Source organism: Martes martes, assembly GCF_963455335.1.
Source record: "Martes martes genome assembly, chromosome: 1".
Classification (NCBI taxonomy): domain Eukaryota; kingdom Metazoa; phylum Chordata; class Mammalia; order Carnivora; family Mustelidae; genus Martes; species Martes martes.
Window position 1 is genome coordinate 128,313,396 of NC_137888.1, and position 24,014 is coordinate 128,337,409.

General features: G+C 37.3%; 1 protein-coding gene across 1 annotated transcript in view; it reads left to right on the forward strand.

Annotated features, from left to right (window-relative positions):
- Positions 1 to 16,754, forward strand: part of ACAD11 (acyl-CoA dehydrogenase family member 11) — a gene marked incomplete at its 5' end in the record, with an annotated part of 87,619 nt that extends 70,865 nt beyond the window's left edge. The window contains 5 exons of the mRNA XM_080827160.1: positions 1,773 to 1,844; positions 2,742 to 2,896; positions 14,400 to 14,516; positions 15,369 to 15,478; positions 16,362 to 16,754. Coding sequence (XP_080683286.1) covers positions 1,773 to 1,844; positions 2,742 to 2,896; positions 14,400 to 14,516; positions 15,369 to 15,478; positions 16,362 to 16,476 — 569 coding nt within the window. The 3' untranslated portion in view covers positions 16,477 to 16,754. The remainder of the gene's footprint in view (positions 1 to 1,772; positions 1,845 to 2,741; positions 2,897 to 14,399; positions 14,517 to 15,368; positions 15,479 to 16,361) is intronic.
- Between the last annotated feature and the right edge of the window lie 7,260 nt (positions 16,755 to 24,014).

The following is a 24,014-nucleotide window of genomic DNA, read 5'->3' on the forward strand; positions in this document are numbered from 1 at the left end:
GAGAATGCTATAATGAAACAGACTTAGAAAAATTAAATCTAAGTAATCCATAATAAAATTCACTTTTTTGAGAGAGAGAGAGAGCAAGAATGAGGGTGAGGGACAGAGGGAGAGAGAGAATCTTAAATAGGCTCCAGGCGCAGTGCATAACCCAGTGCGGGGCTTGAGATCATGACCCTGAGATCATGACCCCAGCCAAAATCAAGAGATGGATGCTTAACCAGTTGAGCCATCCAGGCACCCCAATAAAATTCACTTTTATCTTCAAGTTTAGCTTTCTTAACCAATCAAACTACAAAAACTATTAATAAACAATGAATTTTGACTGATTTGAATGCAAAACTTTTCCTTCCTTCTGTTCTTTGGGTGGAATTTCTAAAAAGCAAGGATACTTTTGTTTCCTGCTACCTACCTTAGGCTCATTGTTTGGTGTTCCCTTGCTGCTCAGGTCATTCACTCAGCAAATATTTATTGAGGGCTGACCACTGTTCTAGGTGCTTGGAATACATCAGTGAACACAACAGGCTAGGATCTGTGCCCTCATGGAGTTTACATGCTAGGGGAAGGAGACAGTAGCAATAACTACAAACATGTAAATAACTAAATTACAGCAAATCAGCAGGTAAATGCTATGGAAAAGTTTGTTGAACCTGATCCATATGATCTTCTGTGGTGACCCTGGCTTTCTCTTTATTGTTGAATATGGCTAATAAAAATGTTCAATAGCAGATGTAAGACTTGGAGTTTTAGAGAACATTTGACATCACCTCCCATAGGATGCAGCTGTAGAATATACCCACAGACTAAGCATAGTTTGCAAGATGTGATAAACAAGCTCACTAGAGGAAATTGTGCATGGGGATTTGTTGGGTTGCAGAGCAATGGCCTGAAGACCCCCAAAATGGATTTATAATTTAAATTGCCTGGAAATCACCTCTATTGCAGAACCTGTATTTGAATTTTCATTGAGACAAATTCACCAGCACCTCTCCAACTCCCATGCCCAAGGCCAAAAGAAACAATTGTGGAGAAGATCAATTATTAATGTCTATTCTGACAGGAAAAGGGTGTGGAATTTGCATGAGATTATCTCCAGAACTTGATGAAGGGTGGGTGGAGAGCAGGAGGAGGGATAGGCGGTATGATGTAAAGACAGAAATGTTCCCAGTCTCCATCAAATGCCAGCATTTCCAAGAGGCAAACATAGGGAATAAGCCTGGACTGGGAGTAAACATACCTCAAAGTCCAGTCACTGCTTTGTTTTGAATACTGAGCCTGCTCTGTTCCTTCCAGGAGGCTCTTTGCCTCTTCAGGCATTGATTTACACAATGATAAAATAAGAAATTTGAATTGCATTACTCACTTTTAATTTTTGAACCATTGGAACCTTTTTCTCTTTCCAAGCAAAATTTTCTATGGAAACCCATATATTAGAAGTCTCAAAGAAGAAGCAATAATAAAATAATAGTAAGATAATCTGATTGGGTCTGTGAAGCCACCTTCCATTTTAGTGAACTCTGCAACTTCAGAAAATGAATTTGAAACTCTAGATCAAATGATTTCTAAAATCTCTTCTAAGTGGAACAGTTGATGAGTTTTCTAGGGTATGGAGTGCTAAAGGTTCAGAGCTCAAGGTGTACCTAGGAAAATCCAATATATAAGGCTCTTAAGTCCTACTTCTGAGTAATTTCTTTGAGTAATTATTAATTATATATGAATATTTTTTTGGTCAACTCATTTTGCTCTTTAAAATTATATTTTCTATTTTATAGATCATTTCCATGGAGGACATTTTGAGATTCATTTTAATCAAGTAAGAGTTCCTGCCACCAATTTAATACTAGGTGAGATAAGTTTGAAAAATGATTCTCCAGTATTGTGTACTAAAATATTTTCAGGTCTAAATCTGGAAAAGATAAGAAATATACCTTGATTTAGATACTTTTCCCTCCTATTCCATTTATAAGGCAACATTTTTCATGGTGGATTTTTTTTTTTACATGGAATAATATTTAAGTGTTTGATGTGGTTTTATATATCACATCAATTGAAAACATAGCTAAGTACAAAAAATGTACAATTCAGAGCTACATACTTTTTCCTAAAACATGACTTTCAGGTCTCCACTTGTTTAAGAAAACCTCAATGTTCTTTCTGAATTCAAGTCTTATATATAAACACATTAGAAGCATAAATAACTTTGCATATTGAATGCCTGGAATGACCTCGTCCTCTTGCTTACTAAAATCCTACCCAACCTTCAGAGAACATCTCAAATGGCACTTCTTTCAGAATGGTTTTGTGTTCTTCACCCCATCCACTCAACAAGCCCCTGCTGCCTGCCAGGCCCTCAGGAGACAATCTCTCTCTCCTTTGCCTTTCTTTGTTCTCCATATCCCTTATCCCTAGCATCCTTGCCCCTGCTTCTGGATTCTGAACTCCTAGTGTAGGGACTGTGTCTTATCTACCTTTGTAACCACTGCGGCACTTAAAAAATATATGCATAGTTGGTACTCAAGAGACAGTTCCTGAATTGGATTAAAATGTTTAACAGTGGTAGTTTAAAAAACATAGAAATCAAAAGTTCCATAAATAATGAACATTATTACAGAGCTGACTTTTTTCCGACCAGAATGCCACAATTCTCATTGAGGGGACAGTTCATTGTTTTCTCAAGATTTGTGTAAATAACAAAATAAGTGGGCTGTGGCCACTTTCATGTTCTCCTTTCTTTCTTACAGGTGAAGGTAGGGGATTTGAAATTGCCCAAGGCCGCCTTGGACCAGGCAGAATCCATCACTGTATGAGAACAGTAGGGGTGGCAGAACGTGCTTTGCAGATTATGTGTGAACGGGCAACACAGAGGGTGGCCTTTAAGAAGAAACTGTTTTCACATGTAAGGATGATTATTTGTTTGAATTTACTATAGCCCCATGCACCCAATGACCTTGTAACAAAACAGCATTATTGATCTTAGGGAGATTTCCTTTACGTAAATAAGATGCTTTTTTCCCACAAAGTATACTTTTCTGTACTTAAATATAGTCTAATGGGAGTTCTTTAACTTTGTGAAAGATTAAATAATTCCCAACGTGCTTCAGCACAGCACAAAGAATATGGACAGTTCCTTCAACTTTCTCAGACTCTTGTTCTCTAGAGAACCTGGTACATTAGCATTCTCTGTGGATCTGAGAGGGCTGGCATAAAGAAGAAGGATTTGCCTTGTTCTTTGGTTTTCTGAAGGGAATTAGTAATAAGTGAGGAAATACAGGAAAATAACCTACAACTCAGTGAGAGGAGAGAGATCTAAAAAATGGAATGGCCTGCTTCTGTAGGAAGTGAGTTCCCTGTTACTGGAGAAATGCAAGTAGAAATGGGACCAATATTTGGTGGGAGGTTCATAATTTTTTTTTTTAAGTAAAAATGAATCTTTTTTTTTTTTTTTAAGATTTTATTTGTCAGAGAGAGAGAGAGAGAGAGTGAGCACAGGCACACAGAGTGGCAGAGGGAGAAGCAGGCTCCCCGCGGAGCAAGGAGCCCGATGTGGGACTCAATCCCAGGACGCTGGGATCATGACCTGAGCCGAAGGCAGCCGCTTAACCAACTGAGCCACCCAGGCGTCCCAGGTTCATGATTTTTTGAATTCCCATCTATAAGTTAGTACTATGGAGTCTGTTCTTTACAAAGCACAATAAACAATATAGTTACATGTGCCCAATATAATCAAAATTAGAGACTATTTATCAAGAGGGAAAAGAAGCAGGCGTTCTGACTTTCTTGGGAAACTTTATGAGTGGGATATTCAAATCATCTCCCAAAAGCTCTTCTTTTAAGAAGGCAAGAAAAATTATTCTTAAATATTCAGTATTTAGGATTGCTAACATTTTAGTGTTAGGTCAAACGTAGGCTGATAAAATTGTATTTGTGTTTGCTGGACATGTACATTTTAGTACATTGGTCCCCTTGTACATTTGTGAGCATCTTTTAAAATTTCACAGTATATTTTTTACTTTAAATTCCTATAGACTGTGTTTTCTTTTTGTGAAATATTATTCAGCATATCTGTGATTTAGTTATAACACTGTTCTTATGGAAAAATACAACCTATTTTATGGCGCACACCTAGGGATAACTTGTGGGGAACCCTTTTAGTATATGGCAAGGGCAAGGAGTTCAGCTGTTGGATGGACACTGTGGGAGGAAGTAAAATAAGGTATGAACTTTTGGGACCATGGATACAACTCCATGCTGCTCTGAGTAGGAGCTAAAGAGTTGCTCATGGCATCAATTTCACTTCCTATCCTTTTCTCTTTTCAAGATTGCCACCCAAACCCTGGAGCAGGATGCAGGGAGGACAGGGAGAGATGAAGAGACATCTTGAACACATAAAAGCACTCTCCTTAAGTTTCATGAGAGATGTTTTTAACACTATACCAGAGGGAAATTTCCCTCCTGCTTTTTGTGAGTTAATGTATCAAGCAGAACAAGCCTGAGCTTTTCAAAAACATGCCTCCCTTCACTGGAAACTTCTTGCATTTGGCACAAAGAAAATGATCTGGCAGAAGCAAAAGAGATGTGGAGGCATGTCATAAACAAAAATATGAGCCAGATTTTTTTTTCAGTTTATGTATGTAACATTCCATTTCCCTGAATTTGGAGACTCTTTTCCAGCTGCCTCCTAAATTATTTCAGGCACTAAAGCAAAAAGTTTTGTATCAAAATAATGTCTTAGTAAATTAATCTGGCACCTCCTTAGAGCACTCAGTTTCTGCCCACTGAATGCTTTTCAGCAAATCAAGGGTTAGTAGAGACCCAACTGAGAACACTTTCTTTTATTCGAAAGCTAAAAAATAAATGTATTTGTGATCTGTTCATGAAGTTATAATCACCCAGCTTTATAGTTATCAAAAAGATACTTACTGCTGGGGCTTGTTTGAAGTTGTTAATTTAGAGCCTTGGTTCAACCTCTAGAGTCATCCAATAGAAATATGTTCTAGTAACTAAACATTAAAAAAAAAAAAGCTTTGGATTAGTTAAATAAAAAAATTTCTAATAGCTACATTTTTTAAAAGTAAAAGGAATGATGCAATTGATTTTTATAATCTATTTTATTTAACCCAGTATATTCAAAATGTTATCATTTCAAAATGAAATAAATATAAAAGATTAAGGTATTTTACATTCTTTTTTTAAAACTACTGATTTTTCTAAATTGGGTGTATAGTTCACATTTATGATACATCTTAATTCAGACTAGGCATATTTCAGATGCTCAGTAGCCACATGTGGTTATTAGCAGCTATTATGTTGAACATCAGTGTTATAGGAAAACTGATCAAATACCACTGTTTAAGAAATGTACTGCAACAAATATAACCAAGCATAAAAATGACTGTGGAAGGTTAATGTGGATCAAATAATAGCACTGTAATTGGCTGCTGATCAAACTTAAATTATTCTCCACTGTAAATATCAGTTCTATGACGAGGAATGGAAACAACAACAACAAAAAACTCATTATGGCCAACCAGAAGTATCTGTTATTATCTACTGAGTTCCACTGCTGAATCAATCCTGAATGTTCAGTTGCTTGTAGGATTTTATGATAAGGTTTGGTCTCTATATTCTTTAGTGATATATCTCCTGTTTCATTCTTGACATTAGTAATTTGTGCCTACTTTTTGCTTTGTCAGTCTTGCTAGAGGTTTGTTGCTTTTACTGGTCTTTTCAAAGAATATAAAATATATTAATTATTAACATACAAAACTATAAAACGTGGTTGTTATATCAGGGCTTAATATTAACAAGATATGTGTTTCATTGATTTTCTCTATTTTATTGATTTCTGCTCTTTATTATATACTTCCTTTTGCTGCTTTGTGTTTGTTTTGCTCTTTGGATTTATTTTGGTTCTTGAAGTGGTAGCATCCATCATTGATTTGAGACTTTTCCTCCTTCTTAATATATGTTTTTTAGTGCTATAAATTTCCCTCTCAGTACTGCTTTACCTGTGTCCCACAAATTGTGATATATTGTGTTTTCATGTTAATTCAGCTCAATGTATTTTTCAATTTTCTTTGAGCCTCTTCTTTGACACATGAATTATTTAAGAACTGTGGTATTTAGTTTCCAAGTGTTTGGAGATTTTCCTGTTACTCTGTTCTTAATTTCTAGTTTGATTCCATTGTGGTTACAGAACAAACTGTATTATTTAATTTCTTACAAATTTGTTGAGATTTGTTTTGTGACTCAGGATATTGTTTCTCTTACTGTTTGAGAACATTGGAAAAGAATGTGTATTCTCCTGTTTTTGGGTGGAATGTTCTATAAATGTCTGTTAGATCCTGTTGCTTGTTGGTGTTGTTGAATTCCTCTGTATTCTGGCTGATTTTCTGTCTAGTTGTTCTATCAGTAGTTGGGAGAGGGGTGTTGAAGCTCCAGCTAGGATTGTGGATTTGTTTACTACTCCTTTCATTTCTGTCAGCTTTTGTCTTACATAGTCAGCAGCTCCATTGTTTGCTGCATACACATTTAAGATTGCTACTTCTTCTTGATGGATTTACCCTTCTATCAGTATATAATGACCCTCCCTGTCTTTGGTAATTTTCTTTGTTCTGCTTCATCTGATAGTAATATAGCTGGTCCTGCTTTCATGTGATTAATGTTTGCATATTACATATTTTGTTTTTAGCTTGTTTATATCATTATATTTGAAGTGAATTTCTTCTAGTTGGCACTTAGATGGTTCTTGTTTTTAATCCACTCTATCAGTCTTTGCCTTTGTAATAATTCATGTTATTACTTAAGTGTGCCATTTAATTTATTGTTTTATGTTCTCTGTTTTTCATTTATTTTCTCTTTCCTGCATTCCATTAGATTAATTTAACATTTTTAGAATTCCATTTTGATTCATCTATAGTGTTTCTGGGTATACCTTTTTGTATAGCTCTTTTATTTATATATTTATTTATTATTTATTTATTTATTTATTTATTTGACAGAGACACAGCAAGAAAGAGAACACAAGCAGGGGGAGTGGGAGAGGGAGAAGCAGACTTCCCACTGCCGAGCAGGAAACCCAACATGGGGCCTGATCCCAGGACCCTGGGATCATGACCTGAGCCAAAGGCAAACGCTTAATGACTAAGCCACCCAGGCACCCCTGGCTCTTTTAGTGATTGGTCTAGGTATTACATTATATAAATATATACATATTTGTATAAATGCATGTATTTTATCAATCTACTAGTGTCCTCATTTTATCCATTTGAGTGAAATATAGAAACTTTATCTCCCTTAATTTAAGTCACTTTAACCTCCTTCATTTATAATTGTCTTCAATATTTCTTCTACATAAATTTAGAATGACATTACAGTGTTAAAATTTTTACTTCAACTGTTAAACATAATTTAGAAAATTCAAGAAGCAAAGAAAAGCCAATTGTATTTAACTATATATTTTCTTACTATGTTCATTCTTTCTTCCTGATTTCTTAAGGTTCCTCTCTCTGTTTAGGGAATTCCTTTAGCCATTCTTTTAAGAGTCTATAGGTGACATTTTTGTTTGTTTTTCTTTATCTGAGAACATCTTGATTTCTCCTTCATTCCTGATGTATATCCTCATTGGGTATAGGATTCTATGTTGACAATTCTTTTCTTTTAGTACTTGAAAAATATCATGCCACCTTCTTCTGGCATATATATATTTCCGCTATAGGTGAGATGTCATTCTTCTGGCTGCATTTACAGTTGTGTCATTTTTTAGAAGTTTAATTGTGATGTGTCTTGTGAATTTCTTCAGTTTATCCTGCTTTGTGTTCACTCAGCCTCTTGAATCTGTACGTTTTATCTCTTGCCACATCTGGGAAGTTTTCACTGCTATTTCTTTGAATATTTTTTCAGTCTTTCCCTCTCTCTACTTCGTGGACTCTGATGACATGAATGTTAGATCTTTTGTTTTAGTTCACAGGTCCCTAAGATGGTATTCTTTTAAAGATATTTTTCAGTTTGTTTTCTCTGTGGTTCAGATTGGACAATTTCTATTGTCCTATCTTCCAGTTGATTGATTTGTTCCTCTTCCCTACCATTCTGCTCTTGAGCCCTCCACTTAGTTTTTTATTTAAACTATTACATTTTTCAGGGACACCTGGGTGGCTCAGTCAGTTAAGCATCTGCCTTCAGCTCAGGTCCCAGGGTCCTGGGATCCAGCCCTCTGTCTGGCTCCCTGCTCAATAAGGAGTCTGCTTCTCCCTCTGCCTCTACCCCTGCTCACTCCCACTCTTTCTCTCTTTCTCTCTCATAAATCTTTTAAAAAATTATTACATTTTTCAGCTATAAAATATCTAATTGGTTTTTATTTGTATCTTTTACTTCTTTGCTGAGACTTCAGTTTCTTTGATGAGGCTACCTTGCAGAGGTTTTTTATCATGAAGAGATGTTGTACTTTATCTGCTTTTTCTGCATCTATGGAAAGGATCATATGGTTTTTATCCTTTCTCACTGATGTGATGTATCACACTGATTGTTTTGCAAATATTGAATCACCCTTGCATCCTGGGGATAAATCCCACTTGATTATGGTGAATGATTTTTTTAATGTACTGTTGGGTTCTGTTTGCTATTTTGTTGAGGATTTTTGCATCTATATCCATCAGAGATATTGGTCTGTAGTTCTCTTTTCTTGTGGTGTCTTTATCTGGTTTTGGTGTCAGGGTGCTAATGCCTTTAGAATGAATTTGTAAGTTTTCCGTCCTCTTGTATCTTCTGGAATAGTTTGAGAAGAATGGGTATTAATTCACTATATTCAATAAAATTGGTGAAATGAACATCCTTGTCTTATTCATGATTTTAGGGGAAAAGCTCTTGATTTTTCACCATTGAGTATGATGCTGTGGAGTTGTCATTTATGGTCTTTATTATACTGATGTATAATATGTATGTCCCACTATACCCATATTGTTGAGAGTTATTATCATGAACAGAAGTTGAATTGTGTCAAATGCTATTTCTGCATCTATTGAGATAATCATATTATTTTTATCCTTCAATTTGTTCATGTGGTATACCCATTGATTGATTTTACAGATATTGAACCATCCTGGCATCCCCAAAATAAATCCCACTTGATTGTGGTTGATGACCCTTTATTGTACTGTTGAATGTGGTGTTGAGGATTTTTGCCATCTATGTTCATCAGGGATATTGGCCTGCAGTTTTCTTGTTTTGTAGTGTCTATTTCATTTTAATTTCAGCATAATGGTGGTGTTGTAGGAAGAATTTGAAAGCTTTCCTTCCTCTTTTATTCTTGGGAATAGTTTGAGAATAGTTAATAACTCTTCTTTAAATGTTTGGTAGAATTGAGAAGCCATCTAGTTGTAGACTCTTGTTTGTTGAGGATTTTTTATTATTATTGAATCATTTCATTACCAGTAATCATTCTTCCTGACTCATTTTTGGAAGATTGTATGTTTCCAGGAATTTATCCGCTTCTTATAGGATGCCCATTTTGTTGGCATATAACTGTTCATAGTAGTCTCTTCCTATTAATTGTATTTAATCAATTTCTGTGGTGTCAACTGTTACTTCTCTTTCATTTCTGATTTTATTTAGGTCTTCTCTGTTTTTTTCTTGATGAGTCTAGCTAATGGTTTATCAATTTTATTTCTGCTCTGATCTTTATTATCTCCTAACTTCCACTAACTTACGTCTTTATTTGTTCTTTTCCTAGTTAATTTAGGTGTAATATTAGATTGTTTGAGATTTTTCTTGTTTCTAGATCTGTATTACTATAAACTTTCTTCTTACAACTGCTTTTAGGGCACTTCATAGACTGAATCATTGTGTTTTCATTTTGTCTCCATGTATTTTTTAATTTCCTCTTTGATATCTTTGTTAATTCATTGGTTATTTAGTAGCTTCTTGTTTAGCCTCCGCATGTTTGTGTTTTTCCTTTTTTTTTTTTTTATTGTAATTGATTTCTAGTTTTATACCATTGTGGTTGGAAAAGATGCTTGATATGATTACAATTTTCCTAAATCTGTTGAGGCTTATTTTGTGACCTAATGTGATCTACCCTGGAGAATGTTCCATGTGCACTTGAAAAGAATGTATATTCTTTGTTTTGGGGTGGAATGTTCCCTCTATGTGTTAAGTCCATTTAATCTAATGTGCCATTCAAAGACACTGTTTCTTTGTTGACTTTCTGCCCCAATGATCTATCCATTGATGTAAGTGGAGTGCTATATATGTGTGTGTGTGTGTGTGTGTGTGTGTGTGTGTGTGTGTGTATACTGCCCTTCTTTATCTCTTGGTATGGTTTGTTGTTGTTTTTAAGTAGGCTCCTGTTTTTAAGTAGGTCTTGAATTCATGACCCAGAGAGTTACATGCTCAAACGACTGAGCCAGCTAGGTGTCCCAGCAGTTTTTGTTTTATTTTTTAATATTTCTATTTTTTAAAAGATTTTATTTATTTGATAGAGCATGAGAAAGAGAGCATGAGTCCGGGGGGTGCAGAGGGAGAGGGAAAGCACACTCCGCTGAGTGAGAGCCCAACCCATATTTTTATGAGTCGATTTCTAGAGTCTGTTCTGTTCCAAAGACCTATCATCTCTCCCTTTGCTAAACCACACAGTCTTCAGATCAGGTAGTGATCTGATTCCTCTTTCTTCTGTTTCAAATTGTTTTTGTTATTTTAGTTTCTTTGCATTTCACATAATTTTTAGGACAGGTATATATTTATATTTATATATTAGGACAGGTATATTTATATCCACAAAAATGTCCTGCTGGAATTCAGATTGGAATTACACTAAATCTGTAGAAGAATTTGAAGACAGCTGACATCTGTACTATTAGTCTAACAGTCCACAAACACAGTATTCCTCTATATTTAGGTTTCCTTTTTTTAAAAATCAATTTTATAATTTTTAGCATTTGGATACTACACATGTTTTGTTAGATTTGTGCCTTTTAAAAATTCTCTTGTAAGTAGCATTTTTAAAATTTCAGTTTCCAACTGTTCAATGCTAGTATATAGACAAAAAATTGATGTTATGTGTTGATCTTGTATCCCATGATTTTCCTAAACTCTATTAGTTCTAGGAAGGTTGTTTTGTTTGGTAGAATCCTAAGGATTTTCTAACAATCACGTTGTCTGTGAATATGGATAGTTTTACCTCTTTTTTTTCCCCCAAACTATATGCAATTTCTTTCTCTTGACTCACTGCATTGGCGAGGACTTCCCTCAATGATGATAAATAGGAGTGGTTAGAGTAAACATCCTTGCTTTGTTCCCAGTGTTGGGGGAAAAGCACTTAGTCTTTCATCATTAAGCATGTTAGCTGTAGAATTTTTTAGATGCTCTACATTGGGTTGAATAAGTTCCTTTCTATTCCTAGTTTGCTGAGAGTTTTTATTAGGAATACATGCTGAATTTTGTCAAGTGCTATTCTGGATCAACAGACATGATCATGTACTTTCTCTTTTTCAGGCCAATATGGCATATTACAATAATTATTTTTCTTAGTAATTGATTTTCTAATATGAATGAACCTTGCATTCCTGGGATAAATCTTACTTGGTTGTGGTGTAAAATTCTTTTTATATATTGCTGGACTTTATTTCCTCATAGGTTTTTGCATTGGTCTTGTTTATTCTTATCTGGTTTTGGATTAGGGCAATTCTGGCCTCATAAAATGAGTTGGCAAGTGTTTCCTCCATTTCTACTTTGTAGAAGAGATTGCATAGAATTGGTGTTATTTCTTCTATAATTATTTAGTAACATTTACCAGTAATACTATCTGGACCTGATCATTCTTATTTCGGGAGCTTTTAAACTGTGAATTCAACTTCTTTAATATTGTAGAATACTCTATTTCACCTGCAGGGAGTTTTGGTAGTTTATGAATCTTAACAAATTGGTCCACTTCATTTAAGTTGTTAAATTATGTGCTCTGCACACATGCCTGAATGTGTGGGTTCCAAGGCCCAGATCTGGAGTCAGGGAGCCTCCACTTCAGCTTCAGCTCCAACCCCCATTCCCCAGTCCAGCTATTCCCAGAGAGTTCTGCATTGCAGTTTATAGGTGCCTATATAGATTAATAATGTCATTTCCAGTGACTTCTACTTCCAGAAAGATGAAACAGATGCACTTTCCCCCATTCCTTTTGCTGAATACAACTAAAAACCTGCGTATTATCTATAAAACAAACACTGGAAGACTCCGATAGGTGAAGAGGAGGTGGGAGACTGGCTAAGCTAAAAGAACAACATGGTAGTGAGTTCCCTGGGTTTTCTTTTTGCCTAATACATTCCAGACTTGGAGCTGAAAAAGATAACAAACTGAAAATGCCTGTGAGCACAGACAAAAATTTTTGAAAAATACCTCCAACAGAAGTCTACCTTATTTAGCTGAAGGTTTGGGTAGGGGCAGCCTATCGAAACAGAAAACTTTTAAAAGTCACCAATCACAAGGAAAGAGACCAAGAGAGGAAGGAAGGAGCAAAGAACTACAAAAACAATGAGAAAACATTAGCAAAATGGCAATAAGAACATATCTATCAGTAACTATTTTAAACGTAAATGCACTATTTAATCACATCATAGAGTGATGGAATGGATGAAAAAACCAAGCCCAAAACAAAACAAATTAAAGACCATTCAAGGGGGAAAGGTTAATCTCTATAGTAAATGGTATTGGAACAGTTGGATATTCATAGGCAAACAAAAATGAAACTTGTCCTAAACCTCACACCTCACACAAAATTTAACTCCAAGTAAACCATAGATCTAAATGTAAAAGGTAAAACTATATAACTTTTAGGAAAAAAAAAATGGGAATGAGTCTTTGTTACAAGATTAAGTAAAATGTTCTTAAGACATGCACCAGAAGCACAACCGATAAGAGATAAAATTGACAAAGTGGACATCATTAAATTTAATCACATTTGTACTTTGAAAGTTACTCTTAAGAGAATGAAAAAGTAACACACTGGGAGAAGATATTTGGAAATTGCCCACGTGACAGTTGACTTATATCTTTAATAAAGAGCTCTCTAAACAGCAGTAGGAAAACAATCCAATTTAAAAAGTGGGGATATGACGTGAACAGACATGTCACCAAAGAGAATATATAGATGGAAAATAAGCCCACCAAGAGGTGATCAGCATCATTAGTCATAGGAAGATGCAAATTTAAACTACCATGAAATAGCTCTGCACTGTTAAAATGACTAATAAAATGACTCACCTCCTATCTTTTTATGTTTCTGGCTTATATTTAAAAAAAAAAAAAAAACAATACCAAGTGCTAATGTTTCAGAGAGCAGTTGAAACCATTATACACTACTAGTGGGAATGCAAAATGGTACAGTTGGTCTGGAAAACTGTTTGACAGTTTCTTATAAGCATTTACCAGATGATCTAGTAATTCTGTTCCCTGCATTTGCTTTTAAAAATGAAAAGTATAGTCCTACAGAAACCTGTATGCACATAATTACAGAAGCTCTGTTAACAATCACCAAAAACTAGAAACAACCCAAATATCCTTCAGCGGGTGAATGGATAAACAAACTGGTACATCCTTACAATGGGATACTACTCAACGATAAAAAGGAATGGACAGTTGCTGGTACACAGAACAACTTGGTCCGTGACAATCAAAAGCATTATGCTGACTGAAAGAAGCCAGTCTCTAAAGAAATACATACTACATGATTCCATTTACATGACATTCTGAGAAAGGCAAAACGATAGTAGCTGATAACTTACCATCAGTGGTTGCGAGAGTTTAGAGGTCAAGGAGGGTATGACTAAAAAGGGGCAGCAGCTCTAAAGAGGAGATGGAACTGCTCTGTACCTTGATTGTGGTTACAGCAATCTACACATGTGGTACAGGTCATACACTTGTTCATCAAAGGCAAAGGTCATTGATACTAAATAACACAACAAAGGACTTCTGTACCTTCCCCACACTGACATTGTCCTGGAGATCATCTCAATTGTCTATAAACAAGTCCACCATCAGATATGTATCCGAGTTTCAATGAGACTATAAGATTAGCACTCAGGAGGGCCAGGGAGGAATGTTTTAGCAATAAGATGGTTGCTCAGTTCAGCCATCTTGACTTTAGACATCAAGATATCCAAAATAAATTATCTTTCTGAGCAAAGAAAATGTCTGGCATTGTTAACTAAAGTCTGGCAGTGTTAACTTTCGCATTGCTCAAGAACGTGGTTGGCTGGAACATATCAAATAAATGAACTCCACCATTAAACAACAAATTAAGGCCTGGGAACAGTCCTTGGCCTAGAGTGTTTCACCAAGCTACAAGGTCGTGTTAGATGTGGACCTCATGCCAGCTTATCCAGTCCTCCTTTTTGCTGCCCTTTGCTGCCCTGCAGGAGGTTGTGGCTCACTGGATTGCTGAAAGCCGCATTGCCATCGAGAAGATACGTCTGTTGACCCTGAACGCCGCCCACAGCATTGACACTCTGGGCAGCGCTGGCGCTAAGAAGGAGGTAAGCCCCTTGGGCCACTGTCTGCCAAGCCTTCTTCAGTTTCTTTCACCCATTGGGCTTTTCAGGTTTTGTGGTGCCTTGATGGTACTCAGAATATTGGAAACAACTTCTGTGATTTTGGTTTCAAGATTATAAATATATGTCACTTGCTAGTTTTCCTTTCACTTGCCTGTTTTAGGGAATGATTTTCAGGATGTAGAATATCTTCAGCATTCTTGAGATGCAGCACCAGGGAGTAGGGAAATCCAAGACTATACGACTTGGAATTATACCCAGTATGTACTTTCTGGCATGTGGTCTTTGGCAAAGTATCTGACCTTGTTGCCTGTGGCCTAGGGTTCTAGTGAAGAGTGACCAAGGTGATACAGAGTGCACAGCACTTTGCTACCACATAGTATAAATGCTTCATAAAAGATGCATCTCATCTGCTATCTTTTTATGTTTCTGGCTTATACAGAGTAAGAATGTAATTGTTTAATTCTAAAAACCAATAGAAATTGCTAAGAGAAAACTAATTAATGAAGGCTCTTGAATTATTTTAATGATCCCTAAGGTGATAAATGTGATTTATCAGCTGCCTTAAATCGTTTTGGAAACAAGGCAAGTCATAAGTAATAAAATATGATTTGGAAGAGATATCTCTTTCCAGAATGTCTATATTGATGGAATTATGGCCATTAGCCTCATTACAATGAATCTCTTTGTTGGCTTCTATCAAAGATCCTGTTTCAGTGATGAATTCATGTGGGAAAGTTCCCTTGTCTCATTTCACAAAGAAAATACAGACTATATCAAATTCTGTCACATTGTGTACTAAGAAAGGAACATTCCTTTTTTATCTTGCTTATGTAGATAGCAATGATTAAAGTGGCTGCCCCTCGGACTGTCTGCAAAATTATTGACCGGGCGATCCAAGTGTGTGGAGGTGCGGGTGTTTCCCAGGATTACCCTCTGGCTAACATGTAAGTAGATGTCACTTAGTAATCATCTACATTTGACAGGTGTGGAATGGAATGGAATTAAAAATCTATAGCTGCCTTGACCCTTATTGTTTCAGAAGAAAACAAAGATACTAAAAGTATAATTCAAGGCTAAATGAGGTAATATAGGTACCCAGTACCAATAAATAGTTGCTCTTATGATTACAGTTATCATTTTGCTCAATGATGTCAACTTTTCCCACATCGGGGTTCATGTGCTAGCGAGAAAATGACATTGGGGGTTCACCCCGAAACCAGAATGATGTGACAGAAGCATAGATGGCACAGGGCACCCAGACCCAGGCTTGGGTATGTCCTTAGGACTGTTTGCCACCTCCACAGGGATGCCTCAGGCCAGTGACCATCTAATGTCCAGATTTGGTTGCTGGGAGTCAAGGAACATTCTCCAGTGCCTCACTACACAGTCCCTCTGCCACCTTCTCTCCCACACTGGAGACAAGAGTCTCATGCCCCACCAGTTTTTCCCATCAATTTTTAACCATAAGAACTAAATATATAGTACTACATATTTACAGCATATAAGTATTACATATTTATACTTCACTCCATGTGGCTTACCTAAGATATCTCTGAGTTTTAGCAACTTCTAGAACCTAAAGCAAACCAAGACTGAGATTAAGCCCACTGCACTGGGCCATTTAAGATTCCTCTCCCCAAAGTGAGAACTTTCTATGGCATTTCATACACTCTTAGGCTTACTTTCCTTGCTTCTCTTTGTGCTCTTTTTATTGTCTTGGCGAGAGTTCAAAAATGAATAGTCTTGGCTTAGAGTCAGTGACTGATGTTGAAGTATGATGTTCCTGGTCAATAACTCCTGCCATTCCTGGTCCTTTTGTTTTTCCAGGTATGCCCTAACACGAACCCTGCGCTTAGCAGATGGGCCTGATGAAGTCCACCTCTCAGCAATCGCAGCGATGGAGCTGCGGGACCAAGCTGGAGGCATTAGGTCCAAGGTGTAGCAGGTGGCGGTATCTCACCTTCACACACACTTCACGGGCTCTGGCATTTGCACCTCGTTCTCATCTCACATCAGTTTGAGCACAGGATTAATTACTCGTTTTCAGTAAAGATTTAAGCGTCTGTTTTGATCACTGGATTTTATAATTTCAAGGGTCACAAAGGTTTAAGTTAATTAAGAAATTCTATAGCTGCCATCGTTCAGTCTATTACCTGTGTGGTTAGCCTTTATTTTTAAAACATCTGACTTGTAAAGAAATAAGTAAACTGGAGAGCTGAAGCATAGGCATAAAAATATTTTGACTTTTTGAGTCCCAGGAACTGTTCCATTTAAGTAAATATTCAAGGAATCGTTGCTCTGTAAAAAATACGGTGGGATGTCTTTTTTAACACTGGTTTTAAAGGGTGTTTAACACTTTGTAGTACCACGGTATTTGCACTGGAGAAGGGACTGACTGAGTCATTTTAGAATTTATATAAGCCTCTTCATAATTCAACAGAAAGTGTGTATGCATAAAATCTGAATGCAGCTTAAAGTTTACTAGAAAACATGGCATATTACAAGAAAATATAATTAAGAAAATTTTAAATTATGTATAATATGTTGATGAGAACAGTGGATAGTTTAAGCCATAAGAAAGTTATTTACTTTTGAGAAGAGATTACCAGCCATCTGTTCTGAATGCCATCCCGTTAATATCAACATCCTAAGCAAACATCCTGTGGCTCTTTAAATCAGTGCTGCCAATACAGCGGCCACTGGCCACATGTGACTCTTGAGCACTTTAATTGTGCTGAATGCAACTGAGGAACTTTTGATTGTTTAAAATTTTAATTAAATATCAATTCTTAACTCAGTTACTGGAAAACTTTTAAGTATGCTAGGAATAATTTGGGTATGTGAATTGACCTTTTCAAATGTAAATTTTATGAAATCTAAATATGGAGCAAGTGTTTTGGCTGAAAATTTAACATCCAAATTAAGACACGATGTAAGTGTAAAATACGTACCAAATTTGGAACACTTAGTTTGAGAAAAAGGTAAAATATATCATTAATACTTTTTAAGTAGTGATTTTATATCTAAAATGGAGATATAAGGCATACCTTGCTTTATTGTGCTTCACTTTTTGCACTTCTTACAAATCAAACATTTGCAGCAAATCTGCATTTGGCCGGTCAGCACCATTTTCCCAACAGCATTTGCTCACTTTGTCTGTCAAATTTTGGTAATTCTTACAATATTTCAAACTTGCTCATTATTATTATATTTGAACTGCTGCAATTTTATGATGAAACTTAAACAGATGAGGAATTGCTTCTTACAGATGAGCACAGAAAGTCTTGCTTGAGGTAGAATCAACTCCTGGGGAAGATGCTGTGAAGACTGTTGAAATGACAAAGATTTAGAATATGACATAAACTTAGTTGATAAAGCAGTGGCAGGATTTCAGAGGTCTGACTCCAATTTTGAAAGAAATTCTACTGTGGGTAAAATGCTATCAATAGCATCATATGCTACAGAGAAATAGTTAATGAGGAAGAGAGTCAATTCATATAGGAAATTTCATTGTCTTGTTTTTTAAAAATTGCCCCAGCCATGCCAGGCTTCAGCAACCACCACCTTGGTGATTGAGCAGCCATCAACATCGAGGCAAGACCCTCTACCAGCAAAAAGATTGACTCACTGAAAGTGCAGGTGATGGTTAGCATATTTTCTTAGCAATAAAGTATTTTTTAAAGATTTTATTTTTAGGGGTGCCTAGGTGGCTCAGTCAGTTAAGCATCTGCCTTTAGCTCAGGACATGATCTCAGCACACTAGTATCGAGCCCCTTGTCAGGCTCCCTGCTAATTGGAGAGTCTGCTTCTCCTTCTCACTCTCCTTCTGTGCTCACTCTCTCTCAAGTAAATAAAATCCTTTTTAAATTTATAATTATAATTTATAATTATAGAATTAAAAAAATATTTTATTTTCAAGTAATCTCTATACCCAACATGGGGCTCAAACTCTCAACCCTGAGATAAAGAGTCACATACTCTATTGATTAAGCCAGCCAGGCACCCCTAAAGTATTATTAATTAAGGTGTGTACACTGGGTTTTTTGGGACAATGCTATTGCACACTTAGTAGAGTGTAGTGTAAACACTACTTTTATATGCACTGGGAAACCAGGAAGTTTATTTGACTTGCTTTATTGCCACATTCGCTTTATTGTGGTGGTCTGGAACCAATCCTGCAGCATCTCTGAGGTATGCCTGTACTCAGTTAAAATATATCATTAAAATTAATTTCTCCTGTTTCTTGTTACCTTTCTGGTGTGCATGCCATTGGACTATTAACTGGTAAAATTTTAAATGTTCCAAGCGTAAGTACTTTTATTTCTAAAAACTTTAAAATTCTGTTCTATTAGTGTCCACATCAGATACATTTATTGATGTCTAGAGATTATTTAAATGTCTTCCTGGAGTGGAGGGCAGGCATTTGACAAAGAGAAACCTGGCTTCTGATTCCTGTGTGCCACATGGGCCTCCTAAACATTTGCCTTTGAGCTTTAACCTCTCTGCCCCTCATTTTTCTTTCTGTACCCTGGGATTAACTATTAAATCTAGAGGACCCTTACCTATGGAGGGTTTATTGTGACAATCACTGAAGCCATGTAGAAGCACTCAGATATTTCTGAACCACAGTATTTTATAAGGCATCCTCATCTGAAGCAGATAAAATATTATAACCCAAGCTATCAAACTTAATTTCTAGTTTTAAAAGTTGTGACTTAGAAGAAATCAAGATTATTTCTGAACAATTAAAATTAAAGATTATATCCGGTACTTACAATTTTGTGATAATTTTTTCCTGTGCCTTTTGAGGAAAACTGGCTAAATTGCTGGTTAACTTCAATTCATCTATTTTTATCTATGACTGCCCTATACACAACCATCTCTAAGGCAAGTCACTTCATGTGGCCCATAATCACTTCTCTCCCCTACCTTTCATTTATGTAAATACAACATTATAAAGAGTGGTTAAGTGTTGTTTTGAAAAGAAAATTCCAGTTTCTGAAGAGTGAAAAGATCAAGGGATGCTTTGCCTCAACCATGGTGAATGAATGGATTGACTCTAAGTGTGGGAGCTCAGAGCCATTTCTAGGATCTTCTCAGGCTGTCCCTGGGAGTCACTATGCAGTAGTACACCCCTGACGGCCAGCCAGGTTTGGCATGCTCCCTGGTTCCAAAAGGATAAGTTGCCCTGTACCACCCAGCAGGAAGGCAGGAAGAAGGAGAGCTTAGAGGCAGTGCTTTACCCAACACGACCTCTCCAAGATTTGCACGTGGTCAGCTGCAGGGAGGAAGGGCCTCATGACAGCCTGACAGGAAAGTTCCCATGAGGCTCCCTACAGAAGTGGTCTTGGAAGTTGTGGCAGTGCTTGTCCTGGAGTGTAGCTGGTTAAGGATCTCTTTGATAGTTGATATTTTAACCTTAGAAACATACAGCAGAAAGTATGATCATGAAGGAGTGGATTTCCTCATCAGCCTGTGATTATTTACAGAGGTTTTCCCCAGGTCTGTATCACCCCAGCTCTTCCCACAGCTATGGTCTACTTACATGCCCTAGGCATGCCCACCTTTTGTCCAGGAGAATTAGAGTGGGTGAAAAGCAGCAGAGTCCATAGCAGCATTAAGTATTTTATGATTTTTTCAATTATTTTTATTTCAAGTTTTTATTTAAATTCTAGTTAGTAAAAAATTAAAAAAAATTGTAGTTAACATATAGTGTAATGCTAGTTTCAGGAGTAGAATTTAATGATTCATCACTTACATATGTAACACCCAATGCTCATCACAAGTGCCCTCCTTAATGCCCATCTAGCCCAGCCCCTACCCACATTCCTCCATCACCTTCAGTTTGTTCTCTATCCTAAAGAGTCTCTTATGGTTTACTGCCCTCTTTTTTTTCCCCGGTCCCCTATGTGTTGTTTCTTAAATTCTACATGAGTGAGATCATAGGTTTTTGTCTTTCTCTAACTTATTTCACTTAGCATAATACTCTGTAGATCCCTCTATGTCGATGCAAATGGTAAGATTTCATTCTTTTTGATGGCTGAGTAGTAGTACATCATATATACACCACTTCTTCTTGATGCATTCATCAGTCAGTGGACATTTGGGCTCTTTCCATATTTGGCTATTGTTGATAATGCTGCTATAAATATCGGGGTGCGTGTGCCCTTTCAGATCTGTATTTTTGTATCCTTTGGATAAGTACCTAGTAGTGTGATTGCTGGGTTGTAGGGGAGCTCTATTTTCAACTTCTTGAGGAACCTCCATACTGTCTTCCAGAGTGACTGCAACAGTTTACATTCCCACCAACAGTGCAAGAGGGCTCCCCTTTCTCCACATCCTCACCAACACCTGTTGTTTCCAGACTTGTTAATTTTAGCGCCATTCTGACTGGTGTGAGGAGGTATCTCACTGTGGTTTTGATTTGTAGTTCCCTGATGAATGACGTTGAGCATCTTTTCATGTGTCGATTAGCCATGTGTCTTCTTTGGAAAAATGTCTGTTCACGTCTTCTGCCTGTTTCTTAACTGGATAATTTTTTGGGTGTTGAATTTGGTAAGTATACGTTTTGGATACTTACCCTTTTTTTTTTTTAAATATGAAAGACTTCACAAATTTGCGTGTCATCCTTGCACAGGGGCTATGCTAATTTTCTCTGTATCATTCCAATTTTAGTATATGTGCTGCCAAAGCGAGCACTCGGATACTTACCCTTTATCCAATATGTCATCTGCAAATATATTCTCCTATTCCATAGACTGTCTTTTAGTTGTGTTGTTTCCTTCACTGTGCAGAAGCTTTTTATCTTGATGAAGTCCCAATAGTTCATTTTTGCTTTTGATCCCCTTGCCTCTGGAGAGGTGTCTAGTAAGAAGTTGCTGTGGCCGAGATCGAAGAGATTACTGCCTGTGTTCTCGTCTAGGATTTTGAAGGTTTCCTGTCTCAAATTTAGGTATTTCAACCATTTTGAATTTAATGTTGTGTACGGTATAAACAAGTGGTCCAGTTTTGTTCTTCTGCATGTGGCTGTCCAGTTTTCCCAACACCATTTGTTGAAGAGACTGTCCTTTTTCCATTGGATATTCCTTGCTGCTTTGCTGAAGATTGTCTGTAGAGTTATGGGTCCATTTTTGGGTTTTCTATTCTGTTCTACTGATGTATGTATCTGTTTTTGTGCCAGATTTTTGTTTTGTATGTATCTGTCTTGATGATTACGCCTTTGTAATAGAGCTTGAAGTCTGGGACTGTGATGCCACCAGCTTTACTTTTCTTTTTCAAGATAGCTTTGCCTATTTGGGGTCTTTTGTGGTTCCATACAAATTTTAGGTTTGTTCTGGCTCTTTGAGAAATGCTGGTGGTATTTTGGTAGGGATTGTATTAAATATCTAAATTGCCTTAAGTAAGCACTTAAGCATTTTTCTTAAAGATTTCATTTATTTATTTGAGAGAGAGAGAGAGAGAGAGCACGAGCAGGGAGAGGGCAGAGGGAGAGGGAGAAGCAGGCTCCCCACTGAGCAGGGAACCCAATGTAGGGGTCTCTCCCAGGGCCCTGAGATCATGACCTGAGCCTAAGGCAGACACTTAACCAACTGAGCCACCCAGGCACCCCAATATTTAAGTATTTTAATAGAAAAGTTGCATAAGGCTTACAAAAAGAAAAAAAAAATTCTCATCCTTTCATGAATAAGCTACAACCAATTCTGAGAAGTTCAGAAGGAAGGCACTTTTTACCCAGGCTTCTGAAGGGATTTAAATTGGTAAAGGTCTTAAGTAAAGGATATTATAAGGTGAAATGTATTTAAGAAAATGTCTGCTATGGACAAATGCCCTCTTTCAATGAAGGCCAGGTAGCCTTGGCCAGTCTTCTCTCTTTCACGGGCATTTGATGATCCCTCCCCAAGGAGCAGAGAACAGGGGGTGCAGACCAGTCAGTGGGCCTCCTGTTAGCACTTTGGGTCAGTGTTTGTATGTTGCAAGTCTTTTCCATCATTTCTTTTGCCTGCATCACCACGGTTGTCTGGGCTTCTAGATTGTTCTCACAGCAGTCAGCATGACCCTCTCAAAATATTTCAGTGGTTTTGCATCTCATTTAGAATAAAATCCAGAGTCCTTGTCATGGCCAACGAGGTTCCATCTGCGCTTGTCCCCTGACACCATCTGAGCTCATCCCCCTGGCTCCTTCCCTCCGTCCTGGCTTCCCATCTGCTGGAAGGAACCCCAGCCAGGCCTCTGAGGCTTGGTTCTATACTGTTTTCTCTGCTTGAAAAGATCTAACCTGAGATTTCCAGATGTCTGCTCACAAGTCACCTTAGCAAAGACTCCTTTCTTGAGCACTTGCTCTAAATCAGCTCCACATACTTTGTCATTCTCCACCTCTGTATCTGCCATTCTTGTCTCTCAGTACTTAACACCTGACATATTTTGTATCTACGTATTTATGGTCTACTTACTACCTTGTAAACACCACTTTTCCCCTGCTATAGTCACTTATTTCACCTATTTTGTGTACTGGGGTTCCCCTTAGTCCTCAGAACGATGCCTGGCCTCCAATAAGCACTCAAAAAAAAGATTGAATGATGGAATGGGCATGGATGATCCCAGAATTGCAGTCGGTGAGGGGGCACAGCATTTCTTTATAGGCCTGCAGACAGATCAGAGCAGAAGCTTAAGCTCCGGCGCACGAATACAGACCTAGAATGGGTTACAGGGAGCTGGAGAGGCCATGGGTGCCCCAGCAGTGGGAGGTGCACAGCAGTTGGCCAAATCAGGTGATGAAATGTTTAGTGAGTATTTAATAATCCAGGGGAATGAACAGACTTTTTAGATTTTCCTGCTTTCCAATCCAATCTAATCAGCCAGAGTGTTGTGACCAGCTCTTGGTACAAAGGGAGGTCAGGACTCCAAAGAAAAATAAAACCAGTGTTGGTGATTGCTAGAATTTCCAAGTTTCCAAATAAACAGGATTCTGGGAAGTGTCCTCACTTAATTCAGGGCAAAGAGCGGTTAGGGCTTGTGACCCCGCCTCGGTATTTTTCTTTCTTTTTTCAGTATCTCTCCTTACTTGTTTATCATGAAGAAAATCCACACACATTCTAGTGTAAGTGTGTGGTGTGATAAGCTCTGTGAAACAAGGGCTTTTCTCTGCCTTATCTTCACTGAAAAGATGTGAACAAAGGGTGATTATCCTGGAGTGCCGCCTCTCCCTCAGGCTAGTACTTCAGCAGCACTCCTTCCTTCCTTGGGCTGATGACTGCCACCAGCCCCGGGAAGACTCCTGTTTCACTGTTTGAAAACAGGTCGAGGTGGAGATTTCAGATGCCTCTTTCCCCCATCACCTTACCTCTGACTTCAGTTTCTACCATTTTTTTTCCTTACCCAATCAACCACATTGTTTTTCTGCTGTTTCCCCAGTATCCCAGATTTTTTCCTTGAATTAGAAATATTTGTTTCTTATTAAAATAGGGTCTTCTCATGAGGATA